Genomic DNA, 18,466 nt, shown 5'->3' with positions numbered 1-18,466 from the left:
TTTAAAAATACTTTTTATTTGATCTTTAATCTAACAAAAGCATTTGATCATTCAAAGAGGTGGGTAAGTAAGAAGTCACGTGTATCTATGAAAATATATGTACTATATAAATCCTTTTTTATAATCTAGAAACCTACAGAGACAAAAGTTCTGCTAACTTGAATCAAAAACCGTGAGAAATGCTCAGTCCTTCAATACAAATATGTATCTGTGAAATATTCACTGAAGGGCTGTACTTCGATTAATTTTATTCAAGGGGAAAAATCCTTTGTTGGATTGGCTGCCAGGACACTGTCCTCTCCCAAGACAAAACAACTGCATTGCACTATAAAAATATTTCTCAGCTCAACAGTATTTATGCACACTTTTGCACAAATGCATGAAATTTGAATACTGCAAGAGACACTTGCTGTCATGACATATTTACAAAAAACGTACAGTTGACTTTATCTGTTCCAAATAATCTTTCTCCATTTTGCTAAGATGAGCATTGGTGTCCTCACACAGTTGCTGCATATCTTCTGTGTGCTTCTTCTGAATATTACACTTCTCCATCTCCATCTCAGCCACAATGTTGTGAAGCTGCACCACAAAAATATTACCAAATAATAAGTGGCATATAAAACTAGCATTTTTAAGTATTATACTCTATAAACAGAATAACTAACAAGCACAGGCCACATTTCTGTCCTCTATAACAAAACTAGATCATTGCCTCACTAAGTAGGTCTACTATGACTCTATAAAGTGGTAATTTAGAAGAAGTCATTTAAAAATTTATAGAGGACTTAACTTATCTGTACAGAATACTAAAACACATACATATTTTTGCCCTTCTCTGCTATTCTGTTTGTTTACTTATTGAAACTGAACACCAATGACTGTTGCACAAAATTAATGGATTTCTATTACAGAAACACTAATACTCTCTCCTGATACACTGCCAGTTTACCCGCCTCTCAATTTCTAAGCAGATGGAGAGTCTTGATTATCTACTTGTCTAATAAAAGGATTATTTGTGTCATTACTAACCCTTGATTAATATTCTAAACACCAGTAGCCTCCCTATCTAATCAAGCAGCCTCAAATCTATATTTTCTATCTATACAATAGTAAAGAATAATGTCCTGCCAAATTAGCATACAAAACTTGTACGGTGTATTGGTTGTATAACAGCTATTATGTATTTCTCAAGTTTCTAACAAATCCATTTCACAGCTGAAGGAGAAAGCTACAATATACAAAATAAAAGCATCATTCTAAACGCACTGCGAAAATCAGGTTAATTTGCACAAGTATAGATTTTTCTCTCCAACACACAGACTAGCAAAATCATGGAGGCGTCTGTGAACCTGGGCCAGTATTTAACAGACTTCAACAGTCTGCAGTAACAACATAAAATTTTTCATCCAAAATATAAGAACGCTAATAAATTATTATTATAGGTATCGTGTATATAGTGTGTTGTTCAGAAGATTTGTTGAATTTGAGATCCTTTTAAAACTAATCTGGGAAAATAAATAAATAAATATTTCATCTCCAGGTGCATAAGATATAAATAAAACTAAAAATTCTGGGAATGTCTCTACCTGCTGTACAACAGGCTACAGTAACATTTTCATTATTGTCAGCAATGACTATTCAAATAACCTGCATCTATTCAAAGGAAAAAGTACACAGAAGGAAGTAGTACATGAAGTTATAAAAATATTGCACTGTTAATTTTTACTATATTTCCATCATACTTCCCACTATCCACATTTTTCCATAAGATACATGCTCTGATTTCACTTCCATAATTTCATTAAGTTAAGATTAATATTAGCATTTTAATTTGCCTTCTTGTTTGCACACTGGCATCATTGGTGGCAGTTACAGCTGTAGAAACAGCACTTGCTAGGTAACTGCAAAGAGTGGGATGACCTCGGGCTGAAAATACTGCTTCTCTAAAACAAAAAACCACCTACCACCGAAGCCTCAAGGCCTTAAGCACAAAGGACAAGATTTATTATTTATCTCTTACAAGACAAGAGTTAAAACCAACATCACTTCCAGATGCAGGGCTGCAAAAAAATTAAATTAAACAGCATATTTCATCTACGAAGGGAGGTGGTTTTGCCCTTTTTGTGACCCTTTCTCTCCCAAGAGGGGTAGGCAAGACAAATACTGACAATAATCCAGGCAAAGGTGAAGCTGTCTTGCAATAAACATGCTTGTCTCTCTGCTTTGCCGCTGTCTTGAGTCTAACAATAAATAAAAATACATCGAAGAATTCATGACCCAATGCAAAAATAATAGTTCAAAGGAATCACCGTGGCAGCAGGTAGCAGCAGGTTTATCGAGATTAAAATTCCATGTCAGGTCAACCAGAAATAAACACTTCCCTAATACATCCAGAGACTTGCCAAGAGGGCCCGATGAACCCCAGGAACAGAGCAACCAGCTGGGCGAGGCTGGGTGGGGGTGAGGGTGCAAGCATCAGCAAAGAGAGTTTTGCAAGAATAATCCAGGAAAAAAATAAAACCAGCATAAGAAAATATCACTAAAAGTAACATATTCCTTATATATTTTTTTTAAAGTGACACAAATGTATTATCCCAGATATACACTGTAGGAGTCTTTCAAAGAAAGCTGGTACTAGTCATTCATTACCCTTTTCTCCCACTCATTCTTCAAAGAATCATTGCTTTGCTCACACATCTTCTTTAACTCCATGATCTGCTTCTCTTTCGTTTCTCTGACGAATTGTGACTCACGAACAAGGGTCTGAACTGTCAAAAATGGGAAAATAAACAACCATTCAAGAGATACTTCTGGAATTTTTCATTGTTGGCAACAGATGCAATCAGATTACATCAGTTTTCCAGTCGACCTGGCTTTCTGATGTTTTTTGGCTCTTAAAAATACTTAATTCATGTGCTTCTTTAAAATTTAGCACTTAGATTCTGTGTCACTAAAATATTACAAGGTATTCTCTCTTCTCTACTTCGCAAAATATTCATAGTGAGCTGTCCTTACTGTAGCAGTAAATATACATGAACAAAATTCTCTAACATAAAGAAAACAGGCATTTTTAACCTGATTTTATGTGCATCCTTAGGAGACAAGGTTCTTGTGAAGGTTGAATGCCCAAGATACACAAGGAAATCAACTTCCCCAACTTAAATTGCAAGTGATTGCATCAAGAATTCAGAGTCTGACAAATTTTGTGGAAAACAAAGCAGGTACATATTCACTTTTCAAAAGTGACTGATGATTTTCACTATCTAGCAAGAGTGTAGGTGAGTTGAACACAACCCCTTCCAGCTGAGTGCAACCACCAGCCCACCAACAGAAGCACCAGATCCCTTGCTGAACAATTTACTTTGCCAAGGAGCAGGAAACAATACACATGGAACTCTCTTCCTTTTTGGATGTAGGTTACCAAACTTGTGTGTTACTTTATATTGTGGTTTAGTCCATAGTGTAAATGGACTCCAAGGAATTCTAAAAGAAACTAACATTGAAAAACTGCTGACAAGCCACACTCAGGCCAAGTTTTGTGCTTAGTACATATTCAAGACTACTACTTATGTTTGAAGTCTCTTGCCGCAATAGTCCTAAATAAATAATACATTGTGGTTTGATTAAAATGTACTGAATGTATAAATAAATTAACCTTGAGCCAGAGATTCCAAAAAGTTTGAAATAAGCGGTCAAAATACTTTGGTACCGTTAGAGAAACTTTTCTTGGTGACGCTCATAAAACCTGTAAGTATTAAATGTAACAAGATCACACTGCCTCTTGGAAAATTTGGTTTGGAAACTGGACAGCAAAGACAACCAGAAAAGCCTCTCAAAATCTAAAGGAAAAAATTAGGTCAAGACCTGCAAATGAAGAGGAAAGGGACATCTGCACCTCGAAGGAACACATAAGCCCACAGCCGCAAGAAGGATGCAGTACACCACCACCACGCAGAAAACAACAACTGTGAATATAAAAATTACCTTTTTTCTCCAGTTCTCTAATCGTCTCCTCAGCTTCGTTTTGTTTGGTTTTGTAGAGGGACTTCAATGCCTCTATTTCATCATTCTTTCTATCCAAAATCTGTACAGAAAATTCACAATACTTTAACAAAAGGCCAAAAACCCAAAACTACAGCCGGTGTGTAAAATAGTACACACTGATCTCTGTCAAAGGAGCTGCCTTCAAGAAGTGCTTAGGTCATACAGGACTAAGTGATTAAATCTAAGTAATTTTCACAGCTAAGACTGCCAAGTCATAAACAAAGGATTGATTTAGATAAATGTAGGCAGCAGAGTAGATTAAAAAGGAATTTCATGTTTTAGGTGGGTCTTTTTGTTTTCTTTTAAACTTGGGTAAATCCAATGTTCCTTTTGTTGAGTTTGGAAGTTTCATGGTGCTACTACCGCAAACAGGAAGGATTTGTTTCCCTTTTCATATTTATGTTGCTTAATACTACTTAAAAGCATCTAAAATTCTCAGCAGGTTTAAGAAATACTTAAATAACTGGTGAACTTCATTACACTCTGTCATACTTCACCAATTGCAATTCTTTGCATGTATTCCAGAAACAATGGCTTGGAATAGAGCAAGTACATTCACACTCCCCTACACACTGATTTTGGAAAAAAAAAATGCTTGAATATTTGCACACTTTGAGATAGTATTTTAATTTAAACTTCATGTTCAAGATAAACATTAAAGTCACAGAAATTTTATAACAGTGCCCCAAATCTCTCATCAAACAGAAGCTTTCATCTTAGAACAATATTACTCCATCTGCATTAAATAGTTTGTGTCTTTAAAGATTAATATGACACGATTTAACCTTTTCTAAAATATCCAACGTTATTAAACAACTTCAAAAGACCGAATTCTAACATCAGTTAGAAAAGGATGACAACTCAAGGGATGAGAAAGCATTTAAACTATTTCTTATTCTCACAAAGCTGTTTCCTTTAGACTCTCAGCTTTGCGAGCTAGTTATGCTTGCAGACTTTGAGAACAGATGAGCCAAATATGCACCTGACCAAATATTAACTTCCTTCCAGGAGGCTTTGATGTGTCATAGTGTTGTGTCAACTAACTTCCTCCAAGTCTGTGACTCAGTCTTAAGAAACAAAACAGAGGTACTCAGTAATGCAAAGCTTACAGTAGGATAAGTCCTCACGATCCTGACGCTAAGCATTTAACTCCCATTATGTTCCTGGGATCAGAGTGCTTCAGAAGGCACTTAGGACCTTGCAGAATTTGACCCCATATGTTTAAAACATGGTAGTAAAAGTAACAGTGTGGTCTTTGATAGTGTTCTCGTAATCTTCCCAAAAGTGGTGTTACGCAACACAATAAAGACAAATCCAACTCAACCCAAAGCAAGTATATCTGGCGTCATTTTATTGCTGTGAAGAATTAAACGCCACATATAGCTTTAACAATGCAATAACATAAATAACGAACTGTTTATTGACCAGCCTGTGCTTTAAGATACAGTGTCAAAGCAGAGACATGAGAACAAGCACCACTGCTGTATTAGTAGAAACGTGATATACTTGCAATTTTCCTACTGTTATTTGTTGTACTTTGTACATAAAAATTTCATTGTTTTAAGTACCTTTGTTCACATTTTTCTATAATATGAGTGCCTTCTCTCTAAAAGTTTATGATTTCATCAGCATATGAATCCATAGAAGCTGTTAGGCTGGTAAAATAGGTTGTCCTGTTCAAACAAACAAACCACCTTGTATTTTCATCTGCTTTCTGCAGGCATTTTTCCCTTCCTAAGTTTATGTTATCACAGAATATTCTGCATTCCTATCAGCTTATACAAACCGCTACCTACAATGTTACTTTAAAGGAACATTAATTGTAATTGTGAAGAAGTACAACTTGGAATTATTTATTGTAATCAGACTCTCTATTATTTTGTTTTATATACTGTCTTTGGAAAAAAATACAAACACTTCTTACCTTTTGAACATCAGCATCATGCTTCTGCTGTAATTTAAGTTTTTCCTCATAAAATCTACCTTCTGCTATTTTCATTTTCATGTCCAGCTTTAAAAGCAAAATAGAACATATATATAACTTAATTAAAAAAAAGAATAAGTTACACTAATGACCTTTGCATAACTTTAAATTATTCATTTATGTCTTTGAGAAGGCAATGGGAAGTCACTAACAAATAATTGCTATGAAAAATCTATATTCGGTTTCTCAGCATTTTCATATTTATTTGAAAAAACTGTTACAAAAGATCTCAACCTAAAATATTTATTTAGAAAATGAATTTGTAAGATGTTTTAGTTGGCAATAAAAACAACTGCTACTGCCCAGAAAAAGCTGTCATCCTTTATTTAAATAAACACTTAAGAATGAAACTTCTAATATTTCTGTTAATATACCAACTATGGTAGACTTGCTTTTATTCTTTAGGCAGGTGTTACATTTATAGAAAGAATGTCCTTTAGCCCAGATGCATGTTTATTTTTGTTTGTTTTCCATTATTCACAGATTTCGCATTATAAACACATTTCCTTTTCAAGGGTACTTGTAACAGGATTAAGGATCTTGCTGCTGAATTTGATTGCTAAAATACATTTCCTGCTTTTGCTTGTGTTTGTTCAAAGTAGTGTACTTGACCCCTCCGACACAATAACATTGCCACTTCTTACTTATAGTCTAAATTTTTATCTTTAAAGTATTTTTAAATCTCTTGCATAGTTTCACTATGCCTTTAAAGACTGTCTTCAGGACTCTGCAAATACAATAGGTATTTTGTGTTTCTCAGAGTTTTTCAAAAAACAAAAGTGACACCTCGGGTTGAGATTCAGACTAATCTGCTTCTACATTTAATCATTTCTACTGTTCAAAAAACAAAGTGGACAGAAACTTTCCCCAGAGCAACAGACCCCAACAGCTCCCCTCACTTTAATAAGGTCAGACCGAAATCATTGGAGTGCGAGTACCAACATCTCACCAGAAGACGTCTTTAAACGGACTGTTGCCAACAGAAAAATTTGTATTTGCCTTTGGGATGTTCTAAGAGCCCATAGTGCTGAGGTCCACCCGCCTTGGAGCTTGGACTCCCATCACTATCCAGCTATTTTCAGTTCTCAAATTTCTGTTCAGCTCAACTAAGAGCCTAACTTCTAATACTCTCAAGTGACAAATTCTAAAGGAACCAACAAGCATTACTCATTCTGCCTTTATTTTCATTCCTTTGACTTATCAAAGGTAGTTATCCAAGCATGAATCTTTATCTAAGATATACAAACAATAAACACTGCAAATTATTAATTTATTTTATATTATTACTTTGTGTTATATATTTTCTTTTATTATGACTTGAAAACATCACTACATTATTGTGACTTGAAAATGTGAGCTACAAAAAAAACCAAGTCAACTCGAAAATGCAAAATGCTGTGCAGCAGATATAGAAGACTCCTCAAGAACTAAAAGCAGAAGCAGCAAGAGCAGCAAATTCCTTCAACTTCTGCACTCCACATCCACTGATACCCAAAGTATACGACCTGCTTATTACTCCACATATAAAGAGGCTACCTATCTCCTAAGACTAAATAGGAACATAGTCTTATGCAAATTACTGGGGGGAAAAAAGTTAGATTGACAATTAAGCCAAAGAAAATAGAATTCTCAGCCATCAGCCATCTCTTTTATCATCCAAAAATAAGCACCACAATAAAAATGCATGTTCTATTCATGAAATACACACATATGTATATATGAAAAGAAATATATGCATGTATCCTTTCAACAAAGTGACATTATAGAAGAAAATCTTAGTATGAGGTGATAAATAAGTGTTGATTTAAAAAAAAAAAGCACAGTAATCCACTTCCAGATAGACAGTTTGTGAAGATTCCATAAATAAATATGAAGGTCTTGTAAAAACACAAATACTAGAAACTAAACACAAAAGAGACTCCAATCTACTTGAATTACATTAAAAGCTTATGAATTACTGATGTATAGCTATTGCACTCACATAGCTATTAAATCCACACAAACACATTACATTTAAAGCTCATTAATAAAGTGAAAATGTCTTGGCTGATGTAAATTAATCCTTGGCGGTTAGCATCAGCTGAGATCTGGTCTATGTTTTATTATTCTGTAGGTTGAAAGAACATAAAAATAAATCAAACTCTGAAGTTTGTCTTGTATTAAATATGGACATATATTTTCAAGTGATGGTGATTTTCTCAGCCACATGGCTGTTTTCCCACAGGTTGACAGCAGAAATCCCTGTACTTGAAGTTGGCTCCCACTCTTTGTCATTAATCTTCCACTTAACACCATTCTTGCACTTGCACTAGTTCTCATCAATTTTAGTTCATTAATTCATTGCACTACTTCCAGTAGAACAGCCATCCCTTAAAATTTCACACATTTTGGGACTCCTTTCCAAAAAGGAGAGCTAGTTGCAACCAAACAACAAATTTAAAAACTGTATCCAAGTCAGCTCTTAATAAAGACACTGTAATAACAAAATAATTATGTTTTTCTTTGAAGAGTAAAAAAAAAAAAAAATAAAAGCTTCCTTACTTGAAAAATCCCAAAGACAAACACCTCATCAGCTGAGGGCTGAAAAGGTGATACCTTCAAAAGCACTCAAGGTCCTCAACTTCTATAAACTTAATGAAATTCTGAAGTTTCAGCACCCCAGACATTTTCCTGCCCCATCTACTTCGTCTACACCTTAGATAATTTTGTCCCTTCAGGACCTACTATATAAATAAATGTTAGGAGCCCCACAGTAAAGTGTTTGAAATTCAATAGCTGATGTGCACGTGGAGTTTTCAGCTAGTCTTAAGAGCAAAGCTGTATTTGTAATGAGTAACTGGCAAAAAATAAAATAAAATTTAAAAATCTCCAACATTTAAATTTTACAATGGTCCATACTTCCAAGACACACATGTATCTTCATCATAACTTCTGGAAGTATTAATTTGAGCATTTGCTGTAAAAATAAAGATATATTGGTTTAAAAATCCTCCACTTACAATTTTTTCTGTGGAAAATAACTGGAAAAAACAGAAAGCATAAGGACAACAAAAGTGTCCTACAGCAAAGCTTGGAGTACTGCTTTAATTTATAAATCTGCTTTTCGACCCACCCTTTGTGTAAGGCAGACTTCCAATCTCACCGCATATGTAGATAAAAAAAATTGAGTCATGTAAACACATTTTTAAAAGTGATCTCATTAAGGCTGGGGTTGAAGCAAATGGGCTCATCACAACTGGGAGTGAAACTTCTTCCCTTCCATTTCAAAGTTTAAACACGTTATTAAATACTAATTTCAATAAAGGAGTATCTTTCAAATTAAAACCATACCAAACTGAGTCAACCGCATATCTGCAGATACCAAATGTCAAAACTCATTTACTAAGTTAGTCACAATTTCCTGCAGAATAGCACTTCGTAACTTTATGTGCTACTCTTCTATAAAGCGCCCTTTGCACTTCAGCTTTATTTATTAAACGCATATTGAGAAACAAAATAACCTACAACAGTATCAGAGACCTTCATAAGTTTTAGAGAAAATAGATAAAAACAACTTAGAAAAGCCATTCACCTTGTTAGAAGCAATTACTTGTGCTCATGTTCATCAGTTTTAATACCTTCTATTACCAGTTAAGAGGCAACAGAGAACATTAAATTTATGGCATGTCACCATTCAGACAAAAGAGGAGTGTAGATATTTAGCTATAACTGAGAAGTTTGCAACTATGTATGAAATGCAGCCATTGCTGTTGCCCGAACATCATTCCTTTGGATTTCTGTCATTGTTTATTCTCCTCACAAAGAGTATGAGGCAATTAAACCCTAAGGCCATGTAAACATTACTGATGTCAAACATCTGTGCTGTCCCTGTTAGTTAAAGCCATGGAGGGTGGTATCAACAGAACTGCTTTTATGTGACTAGTCACATTTTCTCCCTAATGTAAAAAAGAAAAAAAAAAAAAACAACAACAACAAAACAAACACCACCAAAACCAGCAAATAGTTACTTGAAAATGGGGTTTCATCACACCACTGTCCTACATTTTCATTGCACAGGTTAGGTGCTATGAAAATGTAAATAATAACTGTCAAACTCGAACCGATAGAGTCTAATCTGCAATTGTCATAAATCTTGAGAAAAAAAAAAAAGGTTTTCATGTTTTTCATGACAGAAGACAAACATTCATCTTGTCGCCATTTACAAAAATTTGTAGAAATATTTAAATCCCTGATTTAAAAATAAATCAATAAGTAGATTAACAATATTAATCAGAGATAGCTTTGAACTGCTGATCACTGTTCACTTGTCTTCATTACGGGAATCACCCTTAGGCCAGAGGTGGCATTTTCAAGGTTTAACATATTTGACAAAACAGTACTTGTTGCTTGCCAGATTTTTTTCTAAGTCTATGAATATATGGGGGAGGGCAGGAGGAAGCGAGGAAGGGGGAGAAGGATGTAAACAGTAAACGAGACCTTCAAAGTAAGAACTAACAGTGCAGAACAATGACTTGTATATCTTACAACATACGACAAAACTTATTTGTCTTGGTGTTGTGCAGCTGCTAAAAGGAATCAGTGTGTAATACAAAGCTTTGATATTTTCATAGAAGAAAAAAGTTTCTTAAAAAAAAAAAAATCCCACAAAACCAACAAACAAATAGAACTTTCTACCAAATCATGTTTACTCAATTTTTGCATCCAGGGTTAAAAAAATAAATATCAATAATTTATACAGTGTTTACTTTATACACTATTTATACAGTGTTATACTACACAGGTAGGCCAAGGCAGGAGATACTGTACTAGCAAAACATTCGAGATCATACATAAAGACACGCTGACTTCAGACAAAAGTAATTTGGAATAGCGTATCTCACATCATAATTAACAAGCTATCTTTTTCATTGGGTTATTTCTGTATCTTATATTGTACTCTCAAAATTTTTTTAAGATTAGCTTTGAGGTATATCAATACTTTTAACATTTAGAGCAATTTAGGAGTCAGAATAACCACCTAAATATCTAAAAGAAAATCACTGGCATGGAAAAAAGGAAACAAATTCATCCTTTATAACAACTTATTTGAACAGAAATTTCTACAGTAAATATAGAATTTAATCATATTGAACTCATCTTCCGTTTTCAAAACTGATGCGCTGAGTTTACATAATGTAGAAAAAAATATTATTCACTTCCAACTTCATTGCGCTCAGATGTCTGTAACCAGCACACTTGTCACATGATATATAACTTAATAGCGCATCTTATATTTAATGAGCAGCTTCTACCCACTTGCTCAAACAATTCAGTATCCACTCTTGAAGCGTTTTTAACTGAAGAGAGAAATTTGTTATAGTATGAAGAGAAAGTGGGAAGGGTAAAACGTGTAAAATGCATATAGAAATACACCTCATCTTTCACACATTGATCAATGGGGTGATCATATTCTGTTCCCATGACAACCAAGAGTTGGAAAATCTTCACAATTAAAAGAGGCAAAGTACGTTAGGAGAGAAGACACACTGATGTTCTGGGTCTATAGCAAAGTGAAATGTGCGTATCACGACCAATATCAATACGACCACAGGCCTTAACAGCACAAATGGATTTGATTTCCTTGCAAGTGCAGACGGCATTCAAGAAGCACATTGTACAGGAGAGCTTAGTGACCTTTACTCAAAGTCTAAAAGACAGGCAAGAGGAAAAGTTATTTTCTGGAAGAGTTAAGACCCTCAAAAGCCTGTTGTTTGCTTAAACTACCTAGAATAAACCTTTCTGAGGGATAATAGGTGAAAAAGTCTCCAGACTTGAACAAAATACAAGACAGACCTGATGTGGATGACCTTCTGTGTAAGAGTTCACCATAAAATTCCAGGAAGGCTAAAACCAGGAGAACGTTTAAGCTGTGCCAATGTAAAGCAATGGAGGTCTATGGATAAGGCTGCAGCCCCACCAAAACTCCTTACAAACAAATAAGCAAGATAAGAATGAACGTTTTGTTGAGAAAAAAATAAAATACACTGTTGAGAAGTTTGCTTTTCTTCACAGGTTAAGATTTCAAGAGGAGTTCTGGGTACAGAAGCAGTACCTGCTGCATCTCCCTGGGGTTCAGGTTGTCCCTTGATAAATGGGATTCCATACAAAAAAGGACTATTTTGAGTCTTTGACACAAAGAATTTTTATGATATGCAAAGGAGACTCTCTTAAATATCACGAGTCATTGTTTCTCGCTGTTTCAGTTGCAGACATTTCCCAAAAATGTCTGGGAGGGGCGGGAGGGGAGGATGGTGGTGTGGACTTTTGCCACCTAGCTGGTTTTACTTGATTGAAATTTCCAAGGCTCTATCAGACTTCAAGAACAAATCCTATAAATTAAAGGAAGTCATAAATAATATTTTTCCTAGTGGAACATTACGCACAATAAAAGCAGGTTTTCCATCTGGGATGCACATTAACGTTGGGCTTTTTTCCTGATATTTGTGCTCATCCTCTGAGTGTAACACAGAAAGTTAAAAAAAAAAAAAAAAGAAGAAAAATTTATAACTACATTGTGAAAGAGCAGATCATTAACCACTCCAAATTCTGCATTGAATATCATCAATATTTTTATCCGATGCAATGCCTAAGGTGAAATAAATGTCTTGTAAAGTCTCTGTTGCAAAGAGCTTACAGTCTGGACAAACCAGAGACAGCCTGAAAGCAAAGCAGTATCAAACCAGTGAGACACGCAAGGCAGAAATTAGAATGTAAAAAGACCCTTTATAAACATGGCATTTTGCCCAGATTCAAAGGTCCCTCCACAAAAGTCTGTGTTTATGATCTGGACTATATTATTTGACCTAACAAACATTTATACTTCTCTCCACATATCTAACCTTCTTTGTATCTTTACTCTTTACAAACACTACAACTGCTACTTCCCAGTTATAATATTCTTACAGAGTACTCTTTTTTTTACAGAGAAACTAGAAATTCACTGAAGTAAAAAATTAATATGACATCGCCTCATGTTTATAGCCACTAAAAATGAAAGGCTTTGTCCTAAATCAAATCATACCAGCTTTCCCCCATCAAGAAAAGTCTGATTTTTTAAATGACACTGAACATTAATACATATTTGCTGTGTACAGAAAAATAATTGAATGGACAATTGTTCTTCGTATGTAAATGTCATTAGTCTCTTTCAAGAGAGAACAATGTATTTTTCATAGATTTCCAAGCTGGGGGTGGTAGGAATAGGGAGAAAAGTATACAGCTTTGTATCCCAACAACTATAATAACTTGAAATAGTATTTTTACTCTAAAGGATGTTTTATATAGCTAAGAAGCATAACATGCATATTAGCACTACAGCACATCATATTACTTAACAGCTTTATTTGGAGTGGCAAGTGTCCCACTTCCATACGTAACAAATAGGTCTGCCACTAGTAGTAGAGACCCTGACATCACTAAATACCAAAAGAAGTTCAAAATATGTTTAGAAATTATGAAAGCTCATACATGGTAATAACTTCTTAGATGCAACTTCATAAAACACAGCTCAGAAATGCAACAAACTGTATCTTCAATTGCCAGCACTGAAAACTGAACCCAGTTGAACCTTGTGAACATGCAGAAATCACACTGATTTCAGAAAGTTAGTAAAGTAAGTATACGGAGTATAATAAAATAGTATATACTACTTGAAAACTTCATATAATTCTGCATAGTGCCCAGTCCAGTGAAGTAAAGGAGTCTGTGTACACTGAGTCAACACCACTTACTTTTTTACCCCAGTGTTATTCCTTTTTTTAAAATATGTTGTATTTCAGCAGCTACTGAACTTTTCACTCTCACTTCAGGATCTCCTAAAACAGTCATTAAAACTGTACTCCCACCTTTATTTCACAAGTGCAACATGTAGCAATAACAGTGTATAGTACCTGCTTTTTCTAGGCAATGTCTTTTCTCCCTTAAAAACCAGGATCTATACATGTTTTAAAAAAAAAAAAAAAAAATCAAACTTACTTTTATTTTTTTTAAAAAAAAGAGAGAGACGCTTTGAGGTAGAGATTAATCATGCAGCAAAAGATTAATTCCCAGCTGCTTGGCAACCATCTGGACATTCTACTGGTTAAAACACTAGTTTGAATTGCTAACCTACCTCTTTGATCTTTCTCAATGTCTCCAGCACATATGTGCAATAATTAAAGCCACAGTTCACAAACTATTGCAAAAAAAATAACTAACTAACTACATGTACGTATATATCTCCATGACCAGACCAATTAGTATCAGGAGTTATAAATCACAAGTCAGTCTATGAAAACACGTCTCATCTTGACATACACTGTATGTCTCACACCAGTCTAGTAATAAAATAAGGTTTGGGTTTTATTACATTACATTCTGAAGAGTTATCAAAGCGAGACAGGATGCGATTTCCTCACACGGGAGACAATGGACAACTTGCATATGTTCTTACCAACAGGACATTAATCAGCCAGAAATCATGTTAACAGGAGGCAAGATTGCTGCGTTTTTAAACATGAACTAACAGATTACTGCTCAGAATGATTACTTGGTGGTGAGAATCAGTTTACAACTGATTACAACTGAATTCTCAATATAAATCAGACACTGCATTTAAAATAGACATCAGGTTTGTGGATAAAAGGAGAAAATTCAAAGGAACCAGAGAATATTCAAAGTCATAATACACACTGCTTGGAATATTTTTAAGGGGGATAAAACAGTATTTTCAGAATGAAGTTGTCATAAGAAAAAAGTTACAGACAAGTGAAAATCAAGATGAAAGCAATAATTATGTCATATCTGCCTTTTTGCATTTTCTTGCCCCTTCTCACGGGCCACACTTGAGTGAACAGAACTCAACATGCATTCTTACATTGTAACAAGAATATTCACTAGAATTAAAAACCTTAACAATATTTACCCCGTGGAAAAGAGCAAGATGTTTATGAGCAGAAGTATGACTTGGACAGTTCTGGATGAACAGGATGACAAAAGAAGGGGAACAGTAAAGGAAAAGAAGTGGAAGTAAAGAACAGAGGGATCAGAAGAATTCTAACACACAAAGCTCCAGTTGTTGTAAGATTCACATTTTGGGCCCACCTACAGATGTCTCTGCAACCCAAATGTGTTCAGAAAGTCCATCAAAAATACTCTCCTCCTATTATTAGTACATACCTCTGAGCTTAAAAAGCATAAACAGGATCACCAGCCCCATTACATGCCTAAGTAGGTTCCTTTAGCTGTATTCAGCATTCCCAATTCCACACACATATGTATCTATACCCATCTACCAAGTAGGTTTAAACTCTAGAGACATACATACACATGAGCACACAAACACGTTTATTTCATTATAATATACAAGAGAACAATACTGATATATTTTGTTACCATAATTGGAAGATATGAACAAAATTATCTGGTTTCAATGAGGAAAAAATATCAAACCCAAGATGTAGCTAAAAGCACAATAATGTTAATTTTACATTGGTAAAAGCTCAGTTTAATTAGAAGAGTACTTCTTTTACGATACTGTCTCTATATGAACTTTATTTACTGCTTTTAATTTAGCATACATTAAACATTTAATTCATGTATACATTAATTCTGCTACAGAACTGAGCAATTAAGAGGAAGACATCAAATCCGAAAGGACAATGCTCACTGATCACCATCTCCTTCTAACTGCAGGGACACATTTTTCTCTTCAAGTGTTGGTTTTTGTTTTTTTTCTCCTAAAACCCAATCTCTTTTCTATGATAACACCAGCAACTGTTATTCACTTTCCCCCCCAAGTTCTACAACTTACTTTCCTCCCGCGTTCTTTCCCTAACGTTCTATGGATGATCCCTTTTGGGGTAAATCTGTACCACAGCCCTTACGTAACTCTTTCAAGTTAAATGAAACAATTTCAAGTTATAATCTCTTGCCAGATAAGTGAGAAGCACAGTAAATCTGCTGCTTTCAACACCCTAAATTCAGAACACTTTTAGCCAGACCAAGACTCGACTATAACATCATCACTGCAGCACGCTGATTTTATCTTAACATAAATATATCACTAGATCCCAATACTTTTGGTGCAGTAAAACTATACACATGGCTTGATGATCTTTATAAACAAAATTTGTGTCATACAACAAATGGGAGTGCTCATTCACAAAAAAAAAAAAAGAGAAAAATGTAAAGAATGATCACAAAGATAAAGGTTCTAAATAGGTTTTTTTTAAAAGGCTGTATGTTAAACATATAATTCTTGAATACAAAAAAAAACCACCAAAAAAACACCACCCTCTTCCTTTTCAGCTTACTACTGGTCCTCAATCTATGAAAATGCATTTTCAGGGGAGAAAGATGTCTTTTTCCCATTCTCTACACTCTTAAGTTATTTTTCACTACCCAGCTCATCTCTCCTTTTCCCTGGCCATGTACTGTCTCTTCCTCAGTCCTCATTCATTTGTTTTTTAACTGCACGAGAATTTCAAACCCATATCTTAGCAGTGGTATTGGTTCTGGTTTTCAGAAAAATCCCAAATAAGAACTTTTTCTTTCCCCCCTCCTCTGCTCTGTGGAGTATTGGGTGGCATTCAGGGTGACCGAAGGTGAAGTTCAAAGGGATACTTTTTCCTATTTATCAAGATAAGCCAGTCATGCCATCTGTTCTGTTTTGCTGTGCTGCTGAAAACTGATATATTCCTGTTTTGTTGCATCCTCCTTGTTTGAACCCACGATTTTTCGGTAATGACAGTTTCCCAAACGGCTTAATCCATGTCAGAAGTATTTGGGGAAAATATGACTAAAAACCACTGCCTGATGATACTCACATTTTCATAAATCTGTGATGTGGTTATCATTGAAAATGGCCATGTGTTCAGCATTACAGAGTCAAAACAGGTGCAGGAATGGTTTATGAAAAAAGGTCTAAAGGTTAAAAGCAAAAAACCACAGTTATCCTATTTTATGTTCTCCCGTTCTACTACAAAGAGGTTGAAAACAGTTAAAGGTTTACCAAAACTCTTCTGTACAGCACTATTTTTCTGCTAATACATTTACATTCTAGAAATAAAAAGGCTTTATTCTTAATTGAGCTTCACAAACAAAATAAGATGAAAACACATTTAAGTTTTCTACTTAATAGCACACACATGGTGATTGTGAAATACCATCTATAACCTTTCCAGTTTAAACTAGCCCACAGTCGAGTACCATTAGCAAAAAGTACTGGATTTTTACTGTGTGGTTTAGAGGATTTTTCCACTGAACTAGAGAAGCATTTGCTGAGTATTTTATGCAGCTACTTGGCATGTATTCCTGTTTATTTAATTTGAAAATATTATTTAAATGGCAACATTGTGCTTTCAATTTATTTATTTTTTGGTCTATTTTCACATCTTATGAAACCTTGCCTTGCCTCATCCGGAGGCAACGGTGGTCTGAATATTGTCAATACAAAAGAACAGTCAATATTGCACCAGAGCAGAGAAAGTGAGAGGCACATGTATTGTGCAACGACCAGATCAGGCTGCTTGTTTAAGCATGAAATTAGACTGCCAGCTATCAACATAAAGTAGACTTTCACATACATTAGTTAATTAACAACAGAAGTATCTGCAAACCAAATTTACCCTCCCTTTATCTCAGTTAAAGATGTCTTCTGAAGTGTCCTTGAAAGTAACTTTAGGACAGTTCTAATTCATAAGGAGAGACAATTTCATGGTTTGCAGATGATGCCCCTTCCTTTCCAACTCATACATATTGGAGTCCTATGTAGGTCTAAGTACTTGTGGATAGCTAGGGAACTGTGTATATGTGCCTTGATTTTCCAAGAGTATATAGATGAAAACAGAAATTTGAAGGGCAAAGAGAGAAGAGTGTTGGGGTTTTCTTTTTTAATATTTTTTTTTCTAATAGATGTTGAATTTCCTTTCCTGAACTCTGGTCCACCAGACCATTGATTCACTGACTTTCCAAAAGAAATATGTAATGCTTATGTGGTTTCAGAAGAATCTGAAATATCTGTGCTAAATATAGTATATTTGAGTTTTATCTCATGACTGATGTTTTAAATGAAACCAGTAGTTTATGACAAAAACATTGTAGGCATACAACTGCCTTAAACTATGAAAAGGCTAAAACGACCACAAAACTTTATTTTTGTACATGTTCAAAACAAAATAACACAGCATGAGAGAATTAGATAGGCGAGCTTTAACAGTAATCTCACCAATTAGCGACATTCAAAAGAAATAATACAAAAACCCATAGGAATAAAAAAGGATTGGAGCTACATGAGGCACATACCAAAATAATGTAGGTCCTAACAGAAATAAGGTCCAGATCTGCAGATTTTTAAAGGTATATAGAAAGTAAACACAAATCCTCACTAAATCAAGGGTTCCATTGCTTCTGTTAGAA

General features: G+C 34.8%; 1 protein-coding gene across 4 annotated transcripts in view; it reads right to left on the bottom strand.

Moving 5' to 3' along the window:
- CEP112 (centrosomal protein 112) overlaps window positions 1–18,466 on the bottom strand; it is a 166,176-nt gene that overhangs the window by 126,454 nt on the left and 21,256 nt on the right. For all 4 annotated transcript variants that reach the window (XM_068413347.1, XM_068413348.1, XM_068413349.1 and 1 more), the window contains 4 exons: window positions 5,972–6,058; window positions 3,988–4,087; window positions 2,653–2,771; window positions 439–582 (listed from right to left, as the gene is read on the bottom strand). In XM_068413347.1, coding sequence (XP_068269448.1) covers window positions 439–582; window positions 2,653–2,771; window positions 3,988–4,087; window positions 5,972–6,058 — 450 coding nt within the window. The remainder of the gene's footprint in view (window positions 1–438; window positions 583–2,652; window positions 2,772–3,987; window positions 4,088–5,971; window positions 6,059–18,466) is intronic.

The sequence above is a fragment of the Nyctibius grandis genome, chromosome 15 (assembly GCF_013368605.1).
Source record: "Nyctibius grandis isolate bNycGra1 chromosome 15, bNycGra1.pri, whole genome shotgun sequence".
NCBI classification, from domain to species: domain Eukaryota; kingdom Metazoa; phylum Chordata; class Aves; order Nyctibiiformes; family Nyctibiidae; genus Nyctibius; species Nyctibius grandis.
Note: the sequence above shows the minus strand (reverse complement) of the source record. Positions and strands in the feature narration are given on the sequence as shown.